General features: G+C 33.9%; 3 protein-coding genes across 3 annotated transcripts; all 3 read right to left on the minus strand.

The window, feature by feature from the left end:
• Positions 1 to 24: 24 nt before the first annotated feature.
• On the minus strand, positions 25 to 5,930 carry LOC125050755 (gamma-glutamylcyclotransferase-like). Its single transcript, XM_047650766.1, has 4 exons — positions 5,679 to 5,930; positions 5,355 to 5,488; positions 4,939 to 5,104; positions 25 to 854 (listed from the first exon to the last, which is right to left on the minus strand). The coding sequence occupies exons 1-4, from the start codon at positions 5,841 to 5,843 to the stop codon at positions 621 to 623; spliced, it is 699 nt and encodes a 232-aa protein (XP_047506722.1). The 5' UTR covers positions 5,844 to 5,930; the 3' UTR covers positions 25 to 620.
• LOC125050739 (A-agglutinin anchorage subunit-like) lies at positions 2,074 to 4,181 on the minus strand. Its single transcript, XM_047650764.1, has 2 exons — positions 4,039 to 4,181; positions 2,074 to 3,036 (listed from the first exon to the last, which is right to left on the minus strand). The coding sequence occupies exons 1-2, from the start codon at positions 4,097 to 4,099 to the stop codon at positions 2,132 to 2,134; spliced, it is 966 nt and encodes a 321-aa protein (XP_047506720.1). The 5' UTR covers positions 4,100 to 4,181; the 3' UTR covers positions 2,074 to 2,131.
• A 1,613-nt stretch (positions 5,931 to 7,543) lies between the features above and the next one.
• LOC125052625 (short stature homeobox protein 2-like) lies at positions 7,544 to 26,587 on the minus strand. The gene is made up of 5 exons (XM_047653576.1): positions 26,368 to 26,587; positions 16,253 to 16,437; positions 13,587 to 13,644; positions 8,589 to 8,779; positions 7,544 to 8,449 (listed from the first exon to the last, which is right to left on the minus strand). Exons 1-5 carry the CDS (start codon positions 26,585 to 26,587, stop codon positions 8,237 to 8,239), a joined length of 867 nt encoding a protein of 288 aa, XP_047509532.1. The 3' UTR covers positions 7,544 to 8,236.
• Positions 26,588 to 26,956: the final 369 nt, after the last annotated feature.

Here is a 26,956-nt window from a genome sequence, read left to right on the forward strand (position 1 = left end):
ACATTTAACTAAAGTATGAAGGTACCATTTTGTTCGATAACTTTTTGCCATCTTGTAGGTAGAGATATGATCGCATTGCTATAGAAACTTTGGGGCTTCTGATCAAAATACCGCGACAATTGGTTTTGGCAGTCCTCTCGTGATGTTAACCTGACACTGCCTAAAGAATTCTGAAAAGACCGAAACAGGTGGAAATCTGAAGGTGCAAGGTCAGGTCTATACGTCGGATGCATTAACACCTCGCAGCCAAGCTCTCTTAATTTTTGCTGAGTGGCTAAAAATGTGTGAGTTCTAGCATTATCTTGATGAAAAACCACACCCCTTCTGTTGATTAATTCCGGCCGCTTTCTCTCAACTCCTTGCTTTAATCTCATCAGTGTTTCGCAGTAGAGTTCAGAATAGATTTAAAAAATTTCTCGCGTTTCGTTAATTTTCACGTGTAACAAGAGTTTCAGATTTGCCGCCAATTCACAAAAACAAATGACAAATGAATGCAATATGTAGTATATATTAGGTTACCAAAGAGTTCTAAAATTGAAATGAAAATAAAGTTTTCATTAGCAATATTTCTAACTGGCCAGTTCTAAACATTTTTAGTGTTACCCACGTAATAACGTGCACTAACACTGCAAACTGAAATACCGGGTGGTGCCGAAAAAGGTTATAAAAGGACCGTTGTTAATTTTCAAGAAAACAAAAAAGTACTTCAAACTTATTTGTATATTTTCATTGAAGGGATAACCGAGCTCCTGGCTGAGTTTGTCAGTGGCAGTACGACCATTAGTTGGGAATCTGTAGATGAACTCTATGTAGTAAGACGGTATCCCGCATTGGTAAGCTCCTACAGCTATTACCTAAAATGACGAAATAGATATATGTATATATAAATATTATCTACAAAATGGATGTACTAGACTTTTAATAGATAGTTATAGAACCAAGCAACATATATTGATATTATATTGTCTTTTAGTTACCGAGAATCACACATTTTAAAGAAAATGCACTTTGCCTCTTTAAGGTGCTCATTTGAGACTATCTTAATATTATTTAAGTTTAAACAACTCGTGAAGCTTTACAGCAGTGATTCCCAACCTTTTTGTGCCATGCCCTAAATTACTTAAAATTCTTATGTATCATGCATAATTTACATATAATTTTTTTTGTTGTTTTAATAAATTTAAATTATAGTTTTTACTAAGATATCACTAGAAAATTGTGAACGAAACTAGAAGTAAATTTTTAAAACAATGAAAATATGAAAATATAATTCCAAATAATTTTAATAAAGATTTTTCTATATTAATTTAGTGAGATCATTGCGCTTGATGATTGCTGCACCGAGCTTTTATATTTGGTTCCAAATTCATCCATATCCAGCTGATTTCGATTTCCTCCCTTAACAATCAGATTGCCCCCTTGTGGGGCGTGGCCCCCACGTTGGAAAACGCTGCTTTATTGTAAGCATAGTGACATTCTTGGTTTTGAATTTTGATATATTGTTATAGTAACTAGGTTGCTTTGTTAAATATTGGCCATGTGTTCTGGCTAAGGTATTTCGACCAAGTCTTACGATTAGATTCAGAAACGAGACTTAGGCCCTTCTCCCATTACGATACTTGTAGGGTACGATACTCGAGTATAAAACTAGTTGGATACATGTTCGCTACGCGACGCTCGCATATTATGCTACTGAAAAATTACTAAATTCATCATTTGTGCAAACTTGTTTTTTGTAGACGGACGTTATGTCGAGCGACTCCAGTGACGAAGAAGCTCTTGTAGTTTTTCTGTTTTATAGAAATAGAAGACGTCAACGCAAGAGTAGAAAATACTGGATTCATCCATATATTGAAAGAAACATAAATTGTAGAGTTTTTGTAGCCGCACAAGAACTACAACATGATGATAAGAAATTTTTATCTCTCTACCGAATGTCTAAAGAGACCTACTTGCATCTTGTTACATTATTAAAACCAGCTATACATCAACGAAATACTAAATTTAGAGAATGTGTCAGTGCGGAAGGAAGGATTCTGATAACCCTAAGGTAAATAATACTTCATTGTGACATATGTAGGTAATTAAATGTTTATTAAATTTTAATATGTAAGTACTTTATAATTATTACTTATTCTTCATCTTCCTGTGATAATAACATAGGTATTGATTCATAATAAAGACTAGCAGTATTTGATTGTACTACATTCAGACTTTCGTTTATGGTAATTGGCGTACTTATTACCTCGGCAGAACTCATCGGTGAAGGAGTAGAATAAAGTGTGATGGGACTATTCATATTTTCACTACTTTGGTCCATTATATCGTCTATCAATGCAAGCACTCTTCTCTTAAACAGTCTTCTTTGACTATCAGTCATTTTGTTCACGTCCGATAGTAAACTCAGTAAGAACATTTTGTTTGAATTTTCAGTACTGTCACAGTTTTCTAGAATTTTAGATTGTTTAAATTTAAAATAAGCTGAAATGTCTTGTTCGGCTTGAGTTTCTTCCAGCTTCTTCCGTTTTTTTTTATTATTTGTTGATGGTGGTGGTGGTAATTGCTGTTGCGAGATTGGTTGAGTGCTTGTACTAGTAGAAGGAAGAGATGATTGCTGTTGCGAGATTGGTTGAGTGCTTGTACTAGTAGAAGGAAGAGATGATTGCTGTTGCGAGATTGGTTGAGTGTTTGTACTAGTAGAAGGAAGAGATGATTGCTGTTGCGAGATTGGTTGAGTGTTTGTACTAGTAGAAGGAAGATATGATTGCTGTTGCGAGATTGGTTGAGTGCTTGTAGGTACATTTTCTGTGAACTGTGTTTGTTCACATAGTTCAAGATCAGGTGTCTGTGGTTCTATCGTCTCTTTCAAATTTCCTAATGGTTTTCCTGCTGTTTTTATGAAGGGTACAGCAAATTGCATATAGTCTGCTAAGTAGTATGGTTTTTTTTGTGCAGTACCTGCTCCACTTTTGGCCGGTTTCAAGTGGCGAACAATAACACTAAGTAGATTTTTCCACTTTTCTTTAGCTTCTGATCCTGAAAATAACCTTAATATTAATTGTTTTTCAGATATTTGAGGTCAGGTTGTACGTTTGTAAGCCTAGGATTGTATTTTGCAAGAGGAGATAATACAATTTGCAAGGTCATAGCTGAAATGACAGTTATAATATGGGAGATATTAAATGGAGACTATATGCCATTACCAGATGTGCAACAAGACATTGCTGCTCGTTTTGATCGCCTCTGGAATTTACCCAACTGCTTAGGGGCATGTGATGGTAAACACATCAAAATAGAAAAATTACCTGATTCAGGATCAAGTAATTTTAATTACAAATCCTGCCATTCGATAGTATTAATGGCATGTTGTGATTCCGATGGATTATTTACTGTTATCGAGACTGGCTATGCGGGTAGGATCAGCGACGGTGGAATTTTCAGTGCTTCCAGGATCAAACGTTGGATAGAACATGGACGTCTTAATATTCCTTTACCTTCCAAACTTACTAATGACCAATCTAACTATGAATTTCCATACTATTTTATTGGGGATGAGGCATTTCCCCTTCTATCTTACTTGATGAGACCATATCCCCAAAGAACCTTGAATGACTTGAAAAGGGTAGATATTTAACTACAGACTAAGCCGAGGGAGGAATACAATTGAATGTGCTTTTGGGATGATGGCTGAAAAATTTCAAGTATTAAGTACTGCTATAAGAGGTCATACAATAGAAAAAGTATCAAATATAATAAAAGAAGTGTGTATTTTACACAACTGTGTTCGAAAACGTGAGGGTATTCTATATAGTCCAAGGGAGTTTATACAAAACAGATCGGTCACTATTCCCGTTACAACGACAATACAACATAATATAGAAATAACGGCAAATATGTCACCACATAATCAACGAAATTATTTAGCAAACTACTTTATATCTGAGCAAGGTTCATTGCCTTGGCAATACCAATCCTGTTTGCAGAATACAATGTAACATTGATAATAATAAACTATGTATGTGTACAAAAAAAACCAACCTGTTATTTGAAATTTGTTCCCAATTTCTGCCCAAGTCTTGTCTATTATATTTTTTCGCATGTATTCAGGTAGTTTGTTTAGTTATATAAACAAGCATGTTTTTCAATTTCTTGTACAAACTCAATATTTGTTTCTTGCTCCGCCGCCATCTTGTCGAAACGCGCGAGACGCGACGCACAAGCGACCAACACGGCGGGTATCGCGAGACTAGTCGCGAACGCGAAGAATACCAGTATCGTAATGTGAGAGTGTCCATATAAATGTATGTGAGATACTTCGCGGCGACTAGTCTCCGAGACTAGAGTCGCGCGGGCGTATCGTAATGGGAGAAGGGCCTTAAGTTCATACTTTTCATATGTTCCTTTATACGTTATATTTCTTTACGCCGATAAGTCTACTATTGTGTTTCGTTGTTTTTTAGTTAAAATATATAATTTTATATTAAGTTTGAATTAAAATATCTCTTTCCGAATAAAGTGAAGACATTTTTCTGTAGCCATCATTAAAGACTAGCTAACGTTAGACATTTTCTGCCTTTTATACAAATTCAATCAACGCCAATTTGCATATCATGTTATAATCTCGTCTCGAGCGCTGTGAAATATGTCAAACTCAATATAGATAGAATGGTTTGACAGCTTGAAACTAGATTTAAGTTCGATTGCAGTTCTAGAATGCGGGACAGTAGTGCAAAATTTAATAAATGTTTTGACGTACGAGAGTAAAACTTAGCGCTGTCTTGTTTCTGAATCTATTCCTTAAAAAAATGCGCTTTCAAAGAAATTCCACAATCTCTTAGGACAAAAATTATTACTTTAAAATTGATGATGCAATGGACAAGCGTCACAATTTGGCATTTATTTACAGCAAGTCACTTGTTTATGCTGTTATATACATACCTGTATATACGTGTTGCTGGGTCTTCTTTGTAGAGGTAATACTTCGGGGTGCACTTTTGGTGGATCACTAGTCATTTTATATGACCTAGCTGTTATTACATGATTGTTGAGATTTAATACTTTCACGTCTATCGCTTCATATAAGCCATCCTTCAGACCTTCTTGCCTGACATAAAAATTAGGAAGCCTGTTTGTTGTGGTCAAGTACTAACTTTTATTATTTAAGAACTAAAAAAGCGGCAGGCTACATGTCGTCTGTGTGAAATAGGAATTGGAGAATACCTATTTGGCCTTTAGGCAATACGCACAACTATTTTGGCTATATCTTAATAATAAATAATATACGCGACGTAAAATGTGGTCAAGTCAAGGCCAAAGATTTTTAACAATAGTATTTGACTGTCTTGATTCCTTACTCATCCAGTGCACCCATTTCGCTATAATTTAGAAGCCACAGTGCGCCCCAAACCTCACCCTTAGGAATTGCAGCAATGGTTGCTGGCGCACCCCGCCAATTCGGAGAGTAGTTATCGAAATCCAACCTGTATCCCTTAAAGCAACATATAAAAAAGGTTCTTACTTTAAATAATTTCTAAAATTTATTGATACTAGATAATTAATAATTAAGTTCTGATTAACTTTTAAATACGTAAATGAAGAAACGAAATTCCGGTCGCAATTAATAATAAATACCAAAACATTGGGGTAATCTTACACGAGTAATAACTACTAATACTTACCGTTAATCTGGCAGGAGTTATAAAAACAGCTGACGGCGCATTGATTTGTAACCGTGTTTTCAGCAAGTTACTACCATAAGCAAAGTAGAGGAACTTTTTTTCATGCTCATGTCTATGACATTCAATTATAGACACAAAAAATAAAACAAGCCAACCACTTCGCATTGTCGCATTACTTAGTCTACGAGAAATAGTCCTTTTATAATTGAAATTCTTATTCACGCTTTATACCTTATATACGGATATACACTTGTATGCATAATTAATTTTCTGTCATTGATATACAAAAAACCCAAGATGCACAGTCTCATATAAAAGTAACGCTCGAAAGTGTCCCGAAACACTATTTCTGTCCATAACAGTATATGTTACAAGCATATATTATTGCAAAATCAACCTTACGCGAATTGCTTAAAGTTGTTATTACAACGCAGTGTATACGTACTTAAAGCAATAAAATTTTACGACCGACCGTGGTCGGTAGGACAAGGTATTGAGTGGAGTCGAACATGACTTTTTTATTTACAACTATTTAACATAATTTTAAATTTATCCGACTTTTCGGGTGCTTTACAGCGTGAGTGGTCACGGTGACTGAAGACAAAAGGTGTTGGATGTTAAATAGTTGTAAATTTATAATAATACATAACTTTAATCCGGTTAAAAAGTTTTTTCTTTAAATTAAAAAAAAATGTTAAATTGGCTACCTCCTGACCCACACTTTATATAGCTTAAATATATTTGTCAAAAACTACACACAAAAAAGTTCAAGAGTACATAAATTTATTTATAAAAAATAACATCGACTCCACTTGTAGACGCGAGACTATTTGAAATGAGCGCACAATTTAGAATGTTGCGCTCATTTTTTGAGGACGTTTTTTTGACGTTGAGTGTGCATCTTGGGTTTTTTGTATATCAATGTTTTCTGTGTATTTTTTTATTTGAAAATTGGTTACAAGAATATCTGTTATTTTATTTTTCACCTGTATTGGTGCGTGCGTTAATGGAGTAAGAATTAAAATAACTCGACGGTCTGAACGTTCTACAGTAGGTGGGATATTCTCTTCTGTGCTCGATACGTGTTTTTAAATTTTCTTAGTGTTTATGAAGACGTTGCGGAGCATGCACGCGACGCGACGCCAGTGTTTATCTTCGATACTAACACGATTACATCCAATCAGCAGAGTCGTCGCCCTAATTGGGCGCACCCAATGCGAGGGCGGGCTTTTTTAACAGCTTGGGCAAACACCGCTTTCCCGCGCTTTTCTCCCTTGAACATTGCTTGGGTAAACGACAAACCGTCCTATTTGCTTTCTATAAATTTCTCGTTGTGTATTCATCGCTCTTTCAAGCAAATTACGATTGCAATGCATTTCGATAAAGTCTTGTTATAAATTCAGTGTGCACTTTTACATTACGTGTTTTAAATATATTTTTAGTAGAAATATTTTGTATACTTTAAGATCAATACTCACATTTTTATCTTAACTTTTCAGTGGCAATTAGGGGTTTGTAATTAAATTACAATATTTTTGTAGACATCTTAAAACGATAGTTGTGTATAGGATATAAGAAGAATATTATTATTATTTTTTATTGTTAAAGTATTAAGAGGTAGAGAGCATTACAATCGAAAATGTTTGAAAAGCGTAGCTTAAGGCAGTTAAATTCTTGCAATAAAAATGTTTTATTAACTACTTTGGTACCAAATCAAAAATTTCCTTATTTACGTTTTTTGCCGATTGGTTGAATAAAAACACACTAAACAAATTTCATTTCTAAATTATTAATTTTGATTTAATTATTCTTACTTTCATGTTAACTTCAACTAACGATACACATGTAACTAATATGCTGTACTAATCGATTCGAACAATCACTTCAAATAATTCACCACTTCAACTATCAACTCGCCATAATAATGAAAAATAGTCTGTATTTGCCAATTGGATATGGTATTTTATTTAAACGCTCAATGATCTTATAATTTAATATAAACTTACATAGTTGAAAGCAATCATTACAATCACAAGTCTGTTTTAAGTACATATTATTTACAAAACTCATTATATAGTCAGAATTAGTAGAGTATAAATATTAATTAGGAAGTAACCTAAGTATTGGGATATCTCATATCACGTCCCGTTTTTACATTCTGACACTTATCACAGATTATATTCATTTACAATTATTAGTGTTTTTAAATGTTTTGGTCATTCGCTCAAACTAATATCTACAAGGAACGAGAAATTCAGACCAATGAAGATGTTTGAAACATATTTACAGAATATTCTTATCTTTAGGATTCAATCTTAATAGGGAATTATATTCTTACCTTATGATAACTATACGTAATTCTTATTTAAATAATGCTTATTGTTACGCATATGACATATTTTAAAAATACTTTTTTAACACACCCCTTCGAAGTAATAGAAATTTAAAATTGTATTTGTATCCACTTGGAACGGTAAAATTTATATTAACTGAAAAATGATGAACAGGGCACCGCTCATTCCTTTTATTTAGTTGTATCTTCAGCTACAAGCTGTGGGCTATGTATCAGCGGGAGACTGAGCAGCAGCGGGCGTTGGGGTTGAAGGTGGTGGTGTGGAACCACGAGCAGCAGCGAGTGCGGCCGCGTGTCGCCTTGCCTTAAGACGCAGGTCAGCGATTGAGGAGGATCTACATCGCGCTGCAAGCGCTGCAAATCCTGCGTATGGCGGACACAATGCTGCGGCGGCTGCTGCTGCTGCTGCAGTTGCATACTGTGTAGAAAACATTTCATTTACAACAGGGTTCATTTATTAAACAGTTTAGTATTTATAAAGAACCTAACAAAGTTAAAACGTTTATTTCCATTCTATTTATTATGTGAGTCTATAAACTATAATAACTGAACCATACCTGATGTGCTGCAGCTGATAAAAGAGCTGAATCGAATGGCGCGAAAGCCGTGGGTGAAGGGTGCGGTGCGAGTTGTATCGGAGGCGGTGGCGGTCTTTGTCCACCGGGGACGGATCCCAGCCGCGGTACAGCTACGTAAGGCGCCACGCGGCATGGCTCGAGTGGAGTGCCACTTCCACTGACTAGTAGACCTAGGAGTGTGTACAGGAAGCCTAATGTTTATGTCGTGTAATAAAGAATTCCCCAAGGGAGCATGATGACATGTTTCTATGTCTATTTAATTGATCAACTCGTTTTTGTATTTATCAGTATAGATTGCGATTTCCACACGATGCTTTGCTTCACTTATTGGTGTAACTGCTTGTGTATTTCGAACGCACGATATTTAGCACGATATCATTTAAAGGCGCAGGGTAGACTAGTTTAACACTATTAAATTCTATTTGCATGCAAAAATCGTAGAACCATTTGCTGTCAGTCTTCGTTGGTAATAAAACCTTACAAAACTTAATTGGAAAAATACAAAACTGGTTGATAAAAACATATCACAAAAATATTTTATTTACGACAATCTTTAGAATTTCCTATTTCTCTTTCTTTTACATAGTATTGAATAAGTGATCACAGTTTATATCCCAATAAAAACTTTACTTGTATTTATCCCTTATTCAATGTCCTAACAGCTTATTGATCCATGACAAAGACAAATGAATGCCGGGCGCAAGCCGAGATCCTTCTCGAACTTCACTTAATTAAATTGATATTTAAGTAAAGCATAATTTGCTCGTAAATTAAGTGAAATTCGTTGTTTATAGCTCTCCCTCGGGTGAGGCAATTAATAAATTAACACGGATCTACTCCACTCAAGGTGTTCGGTTCGCGTCTAAAGGATTAATTAATTTAATTATACAATAAAGACAAGTTATACAGAAAATAATACTAGGGTCATACAGTGACTACTACAAGGCCATTATACATACAACATAAATACTTATATAATTAGGTATATGTATGTATTTGAATATGAAATAGAAATGTACCGAGATCCGAAAAGCCTCTAGCAATTGGTGTAATTTTATTTCCTAATACTTGCGCGATATTAAAAAAAAATTAAATACAAATGAGTTCCGATAAACGTTCTTACATACAGGTAATTAGCAAAGCTTTTCGTATTTTTGTTGTGAGTAGTAAGGATATACACAATGTTAATAGTTGTACCGTTGAAAATTTAAGACACACAAACACTTTTCAAAGTATACAATTGAAATCTTTCGTTTACATATCAATATTACATTATATAGATAAGAGTATTTCGAATCTATAAAACATAAATACGCATGCATTGGGCGGGATTCACGTTGTCTGTAAATCAGCGCGCTCCGGTCGCCCGTCGGCATTATCAAAATGGATGTTCACTGCGCGTATGAGTTATTTCCATATTTGACACCGAATTACTTTCGAGAACTGCCGACATAAATATGAGCGTCCAGCACCCTTCGCCTCCACCCCGCGGACGTGCATTTATTTGATTAACTCTGAGTTGTTTAATTTAATCGAATTATAAGGTAAGCCGGGGGTGCCGCTATTTTAAAGCATTCGAAACATCTTTACAGCGGTTTCTACGCAATAAAACATCACCACCCTCGACACGAACTTTAAAATTACATGAACAGGGGAGCAATTAGGCTCCGTTTCCTTTTATTTTTTAATCCACGGCCAGTGCTATACATACGAATATTTTTCGCACAAGAAATTGGTGCCTTGTTATTTATGAAGATTTATTCGCTGCTGTTGATTTTAAATGTTTGTATTTTTTATAATTAATTTCATAATTCTGTGCAATAAACAAAGATATAGTATAAGATCCCGATATACAACGACCTTCACCGAGATGCTTATTTAATGAAACGTATTTTATATTTAATTTAATATGTCAATAAATATAATCCATATGGGTTGCCTAGCAAATTTCAGTCCAGAGTATGTTTAATTAATATTTTAAAAAAATATTTTTTTATAATTTGCATGTAGTAAATTTTTTAAATTTTTTTCAATCAATATTTTTAATTAGGTTAGTATTATATATGTATCACTATAACCTTCTTTTTTACTAAAGATGTATATATACATATATAGATGTCACATAAAAAATATACACATAAATAATTAATTGATTAAAAACAACCTAACGTTTGCATATTCTATGGGCTTCATACTTTCGATTAGTATAGAATTTATCTAATAATCATACCGGTGAAATGTTAAAAAAAATATATTTTTTTAAAATATTAATAAACATACTCTGGAGTCTGGACTGAAATTTGCTAGGCAACCCATATGGATTATATTTATTGACATATTAAATTAAATATAAAATACGTTTCATTAAATAAGCATCTCGGTGAAGGTCGTTGTATATCGGGATCTTAGACCAATAGAAAATAATACAGATTGATAGAAACGTAAGTTTAAACTATACGAGATTTTATTTAAAATCTTCTACATAAAGTAATCACTAAGCTTAGGTACATTTTATAAATCCATTTATGACTACACACTAATGATAAACCACAAACATTACAAGCACAAACACATCACATCCGATAACATCATTTGTATCGCGGAGATTTCTTAAAGGGGCAAAAGTAACAAATAACCGTTTCATTTCACTTTACATGATTGTTCTCGTGTTAGTGAGGGGGTCGCGGGGTGCACATAAGTTAATAAGACATTTAGCAAGGGACGGCGGGATTGCGTCCGAATGGCTCCCATGGGGAATCATTTTATTCGATTCCAGCGAGCGGCTTTTTTTGCTTTTATGCCTCGTTTAGCGGTTCCTCAATGCTTTCACAATCACAGCATAGTATTCTGTCAACTCGATTTCACTGATTACAGTGATACCATGTAATAAACGTTGACGGCGGTTACCCCAAATCTAATAGTTTTATATTTTCCATAAGCTGGTACACGTGTTTCGTTCTAGGAATACTTCTCTCAGATTTTACCACTTCATCAAATTCACTCTCCAAAAAGGGACTTTCGGTGTCATTGCGTTTGCCTTTGACACTCGTGAAAATGAAATCAAAATTGTTTTGGTGTTGAAGGTTTACTACGGTAAATGAGATTTAAATTACTTATATAACAAATAAAATCATTTTTACAGATAGTTTTTGCGGCATGGATTCTATGAGCTTGTCTAAAAAAATTATACTGACCCTTACAATTTTATAAAAACATTATTTAGGTTTATAACCTTACGTTAATAAAATTACGATCAAACGGCAAATACCCTCCAATTTTTCAATTGAACTTACACGAATTTTTTGCCATTTCGCGCGTTTCCGACCCGCCATTTTAATTATTCATTCTCGTGAGTTATGGTCGAATTAAAAAACTGTTAGAGTGGTACCGGCGCCGGCGGGAGTTGTAATCGAGTTACGTAGACTGATGGAGAATACGTTATACGGTCATCTCAATTGCTTCGCGTAAATCTAACTTTTAAAGATTTCCAGTTTGTGAATCATTAAAGACCTAAGATGGAAATTGTAAACGAAAATCTCGTACGAAATTTTTAGTTTTTGTTTTGTTAACTCGACTTTAACAGTGATATTATCAGTTAGAATTTTGTTTTATGTAATAAAGAAATTTAATAATCATAATATTCTCTTTGAAATTATTATTAAATGAGTATATTATATTATTAGATAAAAAAAATGATCATAAAAAAGGTTGTAGCGCCACTGTTTCCCTTTGAAATCACGGATAACTTATATTAAAATCTCCGGCCTACGACACAAAATACTATAGAATATATAGTACATATATAGTTTTTTTTTATTGTAAGTGCTCGATGGTCAACGATCTTTCTAGAAGAGTTCTTATTTTTGATTTTGACGGGTAACGAGTCCAGCGCTTGGGGTTTACCATTACATGTAAATTACGTATGATTGTAGTTTAGATATGTTTTTATCTAAGACCCCTCAGATACAATAATGATAAAGTAAGTTTCCGTACCAATGCATTTATTGCAAACGTTTAGGGCGACGCAACATTCATTTGCACCCGCTCACTGCATTAATTTTATAACTTATTCAAATCCTCATGGTTTATTCATTACAATTTCTTAGCGCTTTAGATGGCCAGAGTTTCAGTCATAAATATTTTATAAATATTAAAGTATGTTTTTATTATTATGAAAATCAAATTAGAAACATATTATGATTCTAATAATACATATTGTCACTAATCACAAGGTGAGCGGTTTTAGCCTAGTGGCTTCAGCGATCTCAGCGGCTTGAACCCTTCCCTCATCCCTGAAGTGGCGGGTTCGATCACCGGCTGTGCACCAATGGACTTTCTGTCTATGTGCGGTCTAACATTCGCTCATTCGGTGAAGCAAAACATCGCAGGGAAACCGGCATGTTCAAAACGGAAAATCGATAACATATGTCCGATAAAAGACTGATCTTACTACTGATGAAATAAAAATTATCAAAGAAACAGACGCAAGACCTATGTAGGGTTGTAGCACCACTGAATTATTATTATTACTAATAACAACGTAAGTTCTTGGTGGTTATTATATATTATTAAACTATGTATAGTTAACATTCAATTATTTTAATTGTTTAACATATTATTATTTTTAATTTTTTTTAGATTCAACGTGAGGATGCTGGTTTCAATGCTGGTTCTTGTAGTGGCACAGATTATAAAAAAAATAATAAATTAATTTTACATAATCACCCTTCAGCGGCGAGAATATGTAAACGAGTTGTTTCATCGGAAGATTGGTTTGTAACTGGCATATACCTAATGGTTAATTTTCTAAAAAAGGGAACGTACAAAAATATTAAATAATAATATAAGCACTAGAAAATTAACATTACCACCTCTAGTTTAATTACCAGTACGATAATTGTTTCGGGTACATCGCCTATGTATCTATCTATCTTATTAGAGGCTTGAGAAAATAAGTAAAAGAAAATGTTTACAAACCTTTGTGCATTTGACTTTCGTGTTTACGGCATTTCGCTCTTCGGTTTTGGAACCACACCTATAAAATAATAAAATAAATAATGCAATATACTTATATATTTACTGGTTAATAAAACGCTATGATAATTTCTCTAAAATTTGAAACATTGCATTTAGGAAAATGCTTGAATTAACTGTGATAACCAAATGATATTTCGAGACAATATTTTGATTGGATTTATTTAGATGTTAGAATTACTTATGTTTTATTTAAAACATAAGTAATTCTACTTCTAATTTATTTAATATTATTTTAATTTATTATTAATTCTTATTCTATATTTACTTGATAACATAACTGTAGTAAAAGAAAAATTAAAACTGCGGGAATAACCCACTTAGCTTTATTATGCATTATTCACATCAGATATTCTTACATCGATTTAGATATTAGTAACTAATTTAATATTAATATGTATAATGTATATTTGTAACAACAGTTGATGTGATTAATTAGTAAACAGAGATAGCGCAGCAGAGAGACAAACAAACAGGCTAACCACATTAGTGTGGAGGGCACGCGCCGCGTTGATTGCAACTTGCCCTCAGTACGTCATACATTCATAACCACACCACAGTCTACTACCGAGTTATATGTAAACTAGGGATTTAATTTACCTTCAATCACAGACATCGTAATAATACCAAAACTATATAATACATACGAACTTATCAGAGTTAAATAATTCGTACATAAATAATGAAAATAATTGAGCAGTGTTGGCCTAGTGGCTTCGTGCGACTCTCGACCCTGAGGTCGTAGGTTCGATCCCCGGCTGTGCACCAATAGACTTTCTGTCTATGTGCGCATTTAACATTCGCTCGAAATGAAGGAAAACATCGTGAGGAAACCGGCTTGCCTTAGACCCAAAAAGTCGACGGCGTGTGTCGGGCACAGGATCACCTACTTTTATTTTCTTTTTTAAGATTGGACAATTCACACCAATTGACCTAGTCCCATGCTAAGCTGGTGAAGTTTGTGTTATGGGTACTAGGCAACGGATATACATACATATTATAGATAGATAGACATATAAATACATATTTAAACACCCAAGACCTATGCACAAAACCAAATGCTCATCACATCGATGTTTGTCTCAGCCGGGGATCGAACCCGGGACCCATGGATTCACAGTCAGGGGTACTAACCACTAGACCAATGAGCCTATTAGATTGCCAAACGATTATGAATCAGATACAAAAATTGGTTGTAGCGCACTGATATTATAACGTAATGCACACACGATTGGTCAAGCCAATGCGTCACATTCATTGCAGGATATCTTGGTTTACAAGAGCTTTAGGAGAAAGACAATCGCTTTATTCTATAATTTAATGTCTTATCCCGTTAAATAAGAGAAAAGTAAATGTAAAGGAATCAATGCAACTACTAAATCAGGTAATCAATTACTCAGTAATAGACACGCACTTGACACTAGTGAAGATGTAGTTGTAGGGTCAAGGCTTTTACCTAATGTCCCCTACCACTTAACGCCAATCGAGCTCTAATCGCGATATATTGCCGATAAAGTGGCACTTGTTGGACGGTAGCAGCTAATTACGTGCATTAATAATGAGGGTACTACGGTATACAGGGGTACGAGCGTTATTATAATAGTACTCAGTGTTATCTATATTGTTATGCTGTGCTTAGCATTTAGATTTTTCAATTACCTGGTGCGTAGCGCCCTTTTAGTATTGGTGCTACGCAAAACGATTGTAGATAATATAAAAATGTTGTAATGAGAAATTTCCTACCATTTTTACTTAGGTATTATGAACGATAATATCTTTTTGAATAAGGTACATTAAATTTTGTTTTGCATTTAATTTGTGATGCTAAAACGTTAAGAGCATTAAAATTACTACAGTTAAATTATCAAAATAACTTTCGGTGTGCCAAATTTAATGGATCGATCTGCTTCAACAATAGCCTTCAATTGTTCGTTATTAACTTTGGTCTCCGGCCTTCTACGGGGCTTGTCCTGCAGGTCGAAATTTCCAGAACGAAAACGTTGAAACCAAAAACCCACTGTGTTTTGTTTTGCGACACCACCGCCATACACATAATTAATCCTTCTAGCCGTTTCTGCAGCACTAGTGGAGCAAAATTAAAACGGGAAAATGAAATGAATCATGGTTTTCGAATAACAAATGCGAGTAAATAATAGTTGCAAAAAATTGAATTTAGAATTTGTGCAAATAGGTTTTTTTTTAAATATTATGGCAATAGTTTTGGCTTTATGAAAGCAAAAAGGTTTATAACAATAACACATAAGAACGCAATCACTTGCACACTCTCACACACAACTAAACAGGTACATGACTGGTATTTTAGTTTAAGTTTGGTATAGTAACTCCAAAAGTATTGTAAAAATAACTGTAGAATAATGTACTTTATTACGGAGAATGGGGCAATCCCTTTGGTTTTACTGTTAAATTCATTATAAATTGTAACTAAGGGTGGATTCAGGTTTATCATAAATTTTTAATTAATATTGTGTTGAAAAATAGCTTTTGTTAGTCGATATTTACTTTCACTGGGTCACTTTACTTGTACGTTGATCAGCCCTAGTGTAATCCGAAATGTAATTACTCAATGCTTGAATAAAATTATTGCAAACCTGAACGCGGGCTTCGCTCAGCCCTAGCCTTTGGCTGAGTTCTTCTCTCATGAAAGCATCAGGATAGTGCGTTTCATCGAACAGTCTCTCCAACTCGCCCAATTGTTCTAGTGTGAAGTTTGTGCGGGACCGTCTTTGTTTACCACCGACATTTCCAACTCCACAGTTTGATTTCTCTGTAATATCTAAAAACAAAAGAAGTTTCAATAACAAGTAAAGGGACGAAGTGTTAATATGAGTAAGACTTTTTAAACTTATATCACTCATAACTACAGATAGTAACTACAGCCCTGCGATTCTGTAACTCACTTCACGAACTCACACAGCGGTTTTTGCATCGGCGGTCGCTCTCAAATCAGTCGTGAAGCAGTCATTTTATGATTTGGCATTCTGATAAACAATAAACTACAAGCTCCCACCTTTTCAGAATGCCAAATCATAAAATGACTGCTTCACGACTGATTTGAGAGCGACCGCCGATGCAAAAACCGCTGTGTGAGTTCGTGAAGTGAGTTACAGAATCGCAGGGCAGATATGTAGTAGACACCTTGGAGTCACGGCTGTCCATTGAACTTTTCGTTTTATGTGCACAATTAACGCTACGGGAAAGGAAAACATCGTGAGAAAACCTGTATTCCTTATGCATACAAATCGACGGCGTGTGTACCAATCACCTACTTGCCTTTTAAGAAAGAAAATGATCACGAAACAGATCTGCGTCCAAAACCTGGTTGAATCGTCACTGTATTTTTCAGATTACTTCAAGAAACACTAACAATATATATCTGTTTTATATCCTAAATTAAGGTTTTTTAAATCATAACAATAAATGAATCCTTCGACTAATTGAATAGAAGCGAAGAAAATCAAAGTGCTAATCTGGTGCAATGGGGACTCCTGGGACCGGGAAGGATATCGAGATGAACGGAGATACGTTTAACGGTGTCGTTTGAAGCAATTTAGCAAATTGGGAAGCTCTCCTTTTTATACGGCAATTATGTAAATGGAGGGATTATCCAAGTGTGGGCGGTGCTGCGGGCCACACCCGCTCTCCCCTTTCATCCCCGGGGCATTGGAACTTCTTAAACGGCTAAAACTTGAGAACAGTGATTAATTATCTAACAAATACATTAAATCTCCGTGATTTATTGAATCGAATTTGCAGTTGTCAATGCGATCATTAGTGATGATATTGGTTTTTATTTACGCAACTTTAATACATTTTAAGTGTATTTAATTACAAGAATTTTACCATGGTCCAAAGGTCTTACTGTAGCGGGAGAGAAACGGAGATGAGAGCAAAACACACTGACATCTTTGTAATTATTAGATATATATTAATTATTATTTACGAGTATAAGATAGTTAATTCTATTGACTTCATTTTATTTTTATTATTATTTCAATGCTTTCATGCTCAATAAAATACATAAATTTAAGAATTTATTTTGGTTTAATTATTAGAATTTTATCCTTATGTAGTAATGTCGATATGTATTAATTTAAAAGTTTATTTTTTTATTAAAAAACACACAAGTTTTACGGGTGTTTTCGGAGTCAATTCACAATCACATATTGTTGTTAAATTTGTTAATAACTGTTGCCGTGGCTGGTTTACGCAGACGGTGTATAACCCGAAGGTCGTGAGTTCGAGTTCCGGCAAAAAATATCTCTTAGTTTATACGTTGAAAAGTGTCTGCCGCAGGGGCTTACAAATGTAGAGAGTAATTAATACGGTAAATATCAGGATGTTTAATATTTTTAAATAAATTTTCTTTTTACTGAGATATCATAGAAATTTACGATCTTGCCTAAATTAAGACTAAGTCTAAGTTCATTTACAAATAAGTATATTTAATATAAGACAGTGTCAAATAACACCACTTACAGTATCTGTAAAGAGAAAGACACTGTTCTTGTGTTCAATTTTGCGTTGGCTGGCAATTTTTTCAAAAAGCAAAGTAAAAAATCTCCAGCCGCGCAAAGGTACTCGTAGGAAATAGTGTAAACACATTTTCCAGCGGATAATTACTACAATGTAGGTATGTTATAATATAATATATTAAATACATATTTAAGTAGATCACGTAGATTAGATAGATTTAAGTAATAACAAATAATATCTCCTTAGTCCTAAATTAAGCTAGATTAATTCGCTGAAGACATTCTTTCCGAAAGTTTAACTGAAATTTGACTGATACTGCGATTTCTTTATTTTATAAGCAATTGGACCCTTTTGTTCGAAATTTAAAGCCTTCGTAGACACATATTAACCATAAAATAAATAAAATTAAAACAGCCTTTAATTTCCTACTGAAATGAACGATATGATCAACGATAATGATATATAGTATATGATAATTATAAATGATCCCCCTTTAACAACTGTATGCAGTTGTCAATGTCATCAATGTGATCTTAGGCCTCCCCCAAGGAATTCCATTTTTCTTTTATTCTGGTCCTTTCCATGATGTAACTAGGTCTGTTCCATGACTAACATATTGACCATAGATGACAAGAAATAATTTAGACCATCTGTAATTACAAATCTCATTTATGAGATAATGAAGATATGATTCGTCCAATCACACCTTTCGTTTTACATTATCACCAATCAGGGGTAAGATCTATTTTTCTTACTTTTGGTAATTAAATCGTATTTAATTATGAAAAACAACATCTCTAGATAGAAAGATTCCATATCATATATGATGACATTGGAAGAAGTAATCATTCCGTTGTAGGTCCGCGTATTTTATGATAATTGTAATTAAAATTAATATAATGTACATTGAACTTTGTACTATCGAATCTAAAATAATGAAATATATAATTTTCAGACCATAATAATAAATATCGCAAAATTAAAGTACACAGCTTTTGTCTACCCTTATAGGTTGAGGTCTATAGGTATATGACTTTAATCGATCTGCAGCGGTACGCTTAACTGCTAATATTGATAGCTATCCGACTTCAATGTTGATACCGCGTCATCCCAAAATTGCGAAATCAGCGGTACAGATATTGAAATAAGTAAACTTAAAAGAGACGAGTAAGATCGGTGCCATCTGCTCCACAAAAGATCAGGACAAACTAAAAGAGTTCTTGCAGAAGAGTTATTGCTGAAAATCATCGAAGAAAGCATACCCAGAAGGATTGAAGCTGTGAATTTTGCATGAGCAACAGGAGGTCTTACTCATTATTAGGACATTAGTAACTTTGATTAATTAAAAAAAGTCTTGTTTTTATTGCGGACCACCTCTTATTGTGTACTTATGTGTACCATGGCCATGTTTTAAATAATTAATCAAATATTAATAATAAAACCACCACCACTTCTGACAATGACATTAAATTTAATTAACTGAAATCGAACTTAGAACGTTAATTTTGCTCACATTATCAGAAGTTACAGAGTATCGTTGCTATGGTAACTAGTCACTAGTAGTCCCTCATGGAAATATCTGTGTTACTACACTAGTTCCAACAAATTGAGATACTAAAATGAAAATACTACAACGACACTAATGTCACTAAGAGAGAGTTTCATATTGTATTTTAAACGAAGCCAAATGTTTGGCTAACCAATCTGCTCCTATTGAGCAGATAGATAATAGTACCTTTTCTCAAGATACCTTGGAATTTGTTCCAAGTAATTATTTAAATTAGATTTTAAGACAAAAGAAGTGATCTCTGGCAATAGTTCTAGTCATAGTTGTTTATTAGGAGATCCATCAAACTCCTTAAATGTCAATAATAAAATCAATAATAAGCATATTTTAAATTTAGTACATCAGAATATTCAGGGTTTGATGGGTAAAGAATTGGAGTTGGAGTTGTTCATGAACTGCAATAACATTGATATCTTATGTATTACTGAACATTGGTTAAAGGACCACCAGTTCATGTTTAGCTTCAACAATCATCTGGTAGCCAGCTCGTTCAGCAGAGTTAATTTAATACGTGGAGGCTCTTTAATTATTGCTCGGAATAATCTTAAATTTAAAGAACGTACCGACATAGTGAGCCTGTCTGTTGAGCGAGTTGCTGAGATAGCATGTATTGAGCTTGAGCAGTTCATTGTATTGAGTGTATACAGGCCCCCTAGTACTTTATACGATACTTTTGAAAAAATCCTAGAAGATGTTTTAATAAAAATATCTAATACTAATAAAACAGTTGCCGTCTGTGGAGACTTTAATATTAACTTATTAGATAAATCTAGTATTGTTAATAGATTTTTAATCTTATTGAAATCATATAATTTATATAATATTTTCCTTGAGCCAACTAGAATAACTGCCACCAGTGCCACTTGTATTGACAATGTTTTTACAAATGTGAGGCCAACTTTCTACTCAATTATTAATCTGTTAGATTCAGATCACTGTGGCCAGTTGGTTTCATTTACTAGAGACATTGTTAAAGCAAATCGAAAAAATGTTAATTTTGTTCCAGTAACCAGTTATCGTTTAGAACTTTTTAAAAATAATTTAAATGAAAAACTGCCTGGTTTGCCTTATCACAATAACCCTGACCAAGCTTACTCTTCATTATTTAACATGATTAATTCTCAGTTTAAGAAGGTTTTTACATCTAGATCAGTTTCTGTTAGTGATCGAGTTTTGTTTAGTGACTGGGCAACACCAGGTATTTTTAAAAGCAGAATAAGATTATTTGAATTATATAATGAAAGGAACCATGATCATAGTGAAAGGTTTAGGGAGTATGTTAAAAATTACTCTAAGACTTTTAAGAGAGCCTGTGCTGCCGCAAAATCTTTACACATTAAAAACAAAATACGATCTTCTGCAAACAAAATTAAAACTACTTGGAATATTATTAATTCTGAAATAGGAAGAACCACAGTCAAGAATAATGATTTTCATCTTAAAATTAATGATATAGATGTTAGGGCGGATTTGGAGGTGGCAACCGAGTTTGAATCTTTTTTCACTAATATTCCTGTATTAACAACTCAAACTTTGTTGTCATCTTCCGGCTCCGCATACAACATACTTAAAGACTGTGTCGCAGAATGTGGGACAAGTTTTGAATTTACAGTTGTTAGTGCTAAGGACATTCTAGATGCATTTAAAGATTTGGAAGTAAAAAAGTCCACCGATCTTTGGGGGTTGTCAGTTCAAATAATATCCTCAATAATTGAATGTATTTCCCCATTTCTGGCAATTGTGTTCAACTCTTGTGTCGCATCTGGTGTGTTTCCGGACTTAATGAAGTTAAGCAAGGTGATTCCACTCTTCAAATCTGGTAGTACAACCGATCCTACGAATTTTCGCCCTATCTCAATTTTGCCTACACTGAGCAAAATTTTTGAGAAAATAATTTTAAAGCAAATGCTACAGCATTTTAACAGACAGAATCTTTTTCACTCCAAACAATTTGGATTTACTAAGGGTCGGTCTACTGCTGATGCAGGTGTGGAACTACTCAAAAATGTATTCGATGCTTGGGAGAATTCACAGGATGCTTTAGGCATATTCTGTGACTTGTCCAAAGCTTTTGACTGTGTTTGCCATGACACACTTATCAAGAAACTACACCACTATGGCATTAGAAATAAGGCTCTTAGACTTCTCAGTTCATATTTAGACAATAGAATACAAAGTGTAGATATTAATGGCAAAAAATCAAAAGGATCTCTGGTAACTATGGGTGTTCCGCAGGGTTCAATTCTAGGTCCTTTCTTATTCCTTATCTATATCAATGATTTACCTTTTTGTGTAAGGGATGATCACAAAATCCTATTATTTGCGGATGACACTTCGCTTGTTTTTAAAGTTAAGCGTCAACTTGAAAATTTTGACCAAGTTAATTTGGCACTATCTAAGGTTGTCCATTGGTTTAATGTTAATAATCTGCTTTTGAACTCAAGTAAAACTAAATTAATAAAATTTTCTACGCCTAATGTGAGGCAGTTAAGCACCAATGTACAACTGAATGGAGTAGAGTTGGACCCTGTTGAGTCAACTGTTTTTCTTGGCATTACTGTTGACGCCAAACTACAGTGGGGCCCACACATTAACAAATTGTCTGGAAGGCTCAGTTCAGCTGCTTATGCTGTAAGGAAAATTAGACAAATTACTGATGTGGATACTGCCAGAATTGTTTATTTCAGTTATTTTCATAGCTTGATGACGTACGGCATTCTCCTTTGGGGAAACTGTGCGGATATTAATACAATCTTCTTATTACAAAAAAGGGCTGTCCGCGCTATATATAAGTTAGGTCCTAGAGTTTCTCTCCGAGAGAAATTCAAAGAGATAAACATTCTGACTGTAACTTCACAATATATTTTTGAAAATTTACTTTATGTTTACAAAAACGAACCGGATTTTGTCAAATTGTCTGATCTTCACTCCCGAAATACTAGGAACAAAAATAATTTAACAGTTCATGCTACTCGCCTTCATAGAATAAGCAACTCGTTCATGGGTCAATGTATACGCTTTTACAATAAACTTCCTATGGATGTTCGTAAACTTCCCCTTAAGAAATATAAATTTTTTATTAAATCAAAATTATTAACTAAAGGATATTACAGGATATCCGATTATTTAAATGATAGAAACGCCTGGGATTGAGCTGCTCGCTTATACAGCTATCGCTTGTGTTTTTGTAAGCTGTCTTTCACTTCTTTTTTTTTTTTTTTTTTGCATGTTGTACATATTTACAATCTGACATGTCTTGTGCTTTTGCATATGCATTTTATTTTATTCTATTGACATGTTTGTGCTTAGTGCATATTCATTTTTTTACATTTTTTTTTTTTCTATATTACTGACATGTTTTGTGCTTAGTGCATATTCATTTTTTCTTTTTCTACAATACTGACATGTTTTGTGCTTTTGCATACAATATTTTACACTTTGACATGCCAAGTGAATAATGATTATATTTCGATTATATTTTTCAATTTCATTATTTTTTCCTTGCTTTAAGGTACACCTTAAAAATACATTTTGTATCCATTGTAAGTGTAAACATTATGCGGGTATATCATAAACTCTTTTGCTTGATTTATAATTTGATACATTTTAGTCTATAGTTATTTTGGGCTGGCGATCTGAGTGAGTTGTTGCCCCACATATTTTTATGGTGCCACTGGCGGTATTGTTGTGTACCGGGTTGTGCAGCTCCCTTAAAAATGGTTGAGCTGCATGAGCTATTCGGGGCATGCTAGCCGTCTGCTGGCACAGGCTTGCTCAGATCGATCTGGTTCTTTCTTCCAAAGACCAGTCCAGTAAATACTCTGCATTTGTTTACACCAATTTATTAATTTATTATTGTATTATCTGGACTATAAAAGAGACTAAGACCCCCGAGTTTGTTTCGACATTTCTTCTCAGGGCAGTCAGTTAGGAAATGTCGACTTCATCTAGTTTAGGATGACATTGTAAAAGTGATTTATATAGTCCTACTTGCAAGAATAAACTATTTCATTTCATTTCATTTCATTTCATTTCATTTCATTTCATTTTAGAAAAGAGACTTAGCGGGAACTTGATTCCCCTGTGTCCAATTCCAATATATCGACGGTCCCTACGTATAAAGCGAAATGTCAAAAATAGAGGTTTTCAGAAGAGCGTAATGAATGTTTGAATCGCTCTAGAAATTTATCTATTCACTTTTTGGTATTATTTTTTTTCTGAAATGATTTATAATATATTTGAAGTTATGATTCTATTAACCATTTGTATATTTATACATATTTTCATGAAAAACTCGATAGATGACTGTTTCTACGTTATACATTTTATATAAGCCAGTCGGTCAAGTCAAGTTAACCGTTTACACGTAGGAGATATCAAATCAATAATATCAACTAGTTTTTCTTTCTTTTAAAAAGGTGTACTTATTATTATATTGAAGGGTACGACTTGAATATTCTAAGATTTTTACCCTTTAAAGTAAAAAATATACTTCTTTACACATAATATCTCTTTATACGTGGCTATTTTTTATTAGAGTACGACTTCTTTAGGTGAATGTAAATAACGACAGGTACTGAATTTTTAAACAGACACAATTAAATAGGAACTTAAAATAGAAAATAACGGTGCATTTAATGCTTCGCAATCAACTATTTTAAATAGAGATTAATAATAAACTATTATAATATTTTATTTTTCTGAAGATATAACTACATTACAGCTCCATGGTGTATTTAATTTATTATTATTTTTTCAACATAAAAAGACTTAAAAATAAAATTAATTAGTTTCTAAGTTATCCAATTAATCATCTTCGTGATCACCTTGGACTTCCTTAGTAAGATTAAGGTTTCTAAAAAATTCATGATACTTTTGTGGAATTATCAATGTCACACAAAGTAATCAAGTCCTTGTATTTTTCTTCAATTATCGCAATTAGCTGTTCTGTCAACTTCTCTAGTATGATCTCTAGTTGTTTCTTTTTTCTTGCTCTTGTGTATTTCAATTTGTAGTCACAGATCAGCTCCCTTGAATTTTAACTTCTCTTGTTTCCATTCCAAATAATTTTCTACGACTGTAGAGGGTGGGACATTCTGTTTAGCCCAACGAACCCAACGATACCATTCATCAGGTACATTAATGATTTTGTTATTTACTGATATTTCTATAAGCGCAAGAACGTTTTGAGTATGTCCCTTTTCAAAGAAACGATGGCACACGTCTATCTTAAATTTGTTGCTTACAAACAAGTACATAAATACAATACGATTGCGAACCTGCCCTGCGATTCTGTAACTCACTTCACGAACTCACACAGCGGTTTTCGCATCGGCAGTCGCCAAATCAGAATGCCAAATCATAATATGACTGCTTCACGACTGATTTGAGAGAGACCGCCGATGCGAAAACCACCGTGTGAGTTCGTGAAGTGAGTTACAGAATCACAGGGCTGGCCTTCTAAAATCTCTAACACCGGCTTCAAACCTATTATTTTACAAAAGAAAACAGACAACTTGCCACTTCATTAGCACCGCGTTTAGCAATTGTTTCGGCCCATATAACAAACATTTCTTTTATTCCAGCACCAAAAATAGTAAAACTATATCCGTATATAATATTACTAATTTTGGTTAGAACAATGTTAGCATGTGGGGTGTTATTAATTTTCTGAAAATCAAACATTGCTGTACAAATTTGATGGATTCGATTGAGCTTCTATTTTATCAACGTTTTCCATCGCTCTGGCTAGTTTTTTGTTGTCGAAATGTAACTTAAATTTAAATTCTCACTTTCCAATGGTGAGGTAGTAGTGTTTTTCATTGAGTGACATAAGTTACACTGATCCTTTTTCGGTACGTGAAAACGAATGTTTAACTGTTGAACGACTGCTTTATCTTTGGTGATACATATATACAATTCGAACACCGGCATGAGATAAAAGTGGCATAAAAACTTTAAAAAATTTAATCTTTTAGAATTCTGTGAAATTTTCTATTACCTTTATATGACTCGCAATAAAAGACCACTGATGAGAATGATCCCCTAGATCCCAAAATAAATTATGTGTAGTTTTGACGTACTAGCATACTGAAACGAATAACGCAGTATATTTAGAGTTAGCAATATCCACTAATAACTTTGATCTATTGTTAAAATCACTCAAGGAATCGAAAACATTGTTTATAGTTCCCTTAGTTCTATTGGTCCTACAATATATCATTAAATACATTTCATACCATTTTATATCTTAATAAGATTTACGATATGCCATATTACAATAATATCAATAATTTTTATGCTTACGATACATATAATATTTCTTCCAGACATAATTTATGTTTAGTATATTAATTAAAGTTCACCCTTTGTCTTTTGGAATTCATATTTTCCAAAGACACTTTCAAACAAGTTTCTGCCCTTACAGAGAAGAAGAGATTTAATTGGACTAAAGACGCTATTTTTAATTAGTTGTATTGATTATAATGAAGATAATTTTTTAAATATAAACTGCGCGTAAAATTTTTTTTATAGATTTTTATATTATTAGCTACCTTCTCAAAGAATACGCTCAATTACCAGTAGGTTATAAATACAAGCTAAATTTAATAATAAAACAGAATTAAAAAAACAACGAATAAATACTCGAGAATCAGAACTCACCGTGCTTGTTATCATCATCATCTTCCTCCCGTTTATAATGCTGTGCGGGAAGGGGTGACACTAGCCAATTTCTCGGTCTCTTTGCCGGCGGCGCTTTCTCTTCAAGAGCAGTGATATCCACCTCCTCGTCCCCATCATCGTAGTCCACGTCCCGAGGAGCAGGTGCTTCACCACCTTCCAAGGACTTGCTGACGAAGTCCGCCAGCCGCTCCATCACCATTACTGTAATACCTAGTGCCTCTGGCACACGTAATCGCACACGGTCATACCTCGTCACGGTTTAAGGAACACACTGCAGCAAAGGCGGGCTGAACGCCTACACCACCATATTTTCATCCCTTCACTAAAATATCGACCCTATTATGCGGTAGTTAGCATAGTATGTTGTTTGTTTTCGTAATGAGGGCGGCGGGAAGACTCCGCCTTTCGTCCGCGCAGGCGCCCAAAGACGCAGCCATCGCGGTAACGGCATAAATGTAACCGACGGTAGATAATACACGCCTACATAATCATTATAATGATAATGAATATTTAAAATCGTTGCGATTAAAGCATATTTAACTATAAGCGTGATTTCTAAGAGAAAAGT

Source organism: Pieris napi, chromosome 1, assembly GCF_905475465.1.
Source record: "Pieris napi chromosome 1, ilPieNapi1.2, whole genome shotgun sequence".
Lineage (NCBI taxonomy): Eukaryota > Metazoa > Arthropoda > Insecta > Lepidoptera > Pieridae > Pieris > Pieris napi.

Excerpts from the sequence above, each read along its gene's own strand:
- LOC125050739 (XM_047650764.1), bottom strand. The coding sequence starts at position 4,099 with ATGCGAAAAAATATAATAGACAAGACTTGGGCAGAAATTGGGAACAAA. Across the intron at positions 3,037-4,038 it reads GAACAAATTTCAAATAACAG|GATCAGAAGCTAAAGAAAAG; the intron begins GTTGGTTTTTTT and ends GGTTATTTTCAG.
- LOC125050755 (XM_047650766.1), bottom strand. The coding sequence starts at position 5,843 with ATGCGAAGTGGTTGGCTTGTTTTATTTTTTGTGTCTATAATTGAATGT. Across the intron at positions 5,489-5,678 it reads TAACTCCTGCCAGATTAACG|GGATACAGGTTGGATTTCGA; the intron begins GTAAGTATTAGT and ends TGTTGCTTTAAG. Across the intron at positions 5,105-5,354 it reads GAAATGGGTGCACTGGATGA|GCAAGAAGGTCTGAAGGATG; the intron begins GTAAGGAATCAA and ends TTTTTATGTCAG.
- LOC125052625 (XM_047653576.1), bottom strand. The coding sequence starts at position 26,587 with ATGGTGATGGAGCGGCTGGCGGACTTCGTCAGCAAGTCCTTGGAAGGT. Across the intron at positions 8,780-13,586 it reads CGAAAGTCAAATGCACAAAG|GTCTACTAGTCAGTGGAAGT; the intron begins GTTTGTAAACAT and ends ACACACTCCTAG. Across the intron at positions 8,450-8,588 it reads TATCAGCTGCAGCACATCAG|TATGCAACTGCAGCAGCAGC; the intron begins GTATGGTTCAGT and ends TTTTCTACACAG.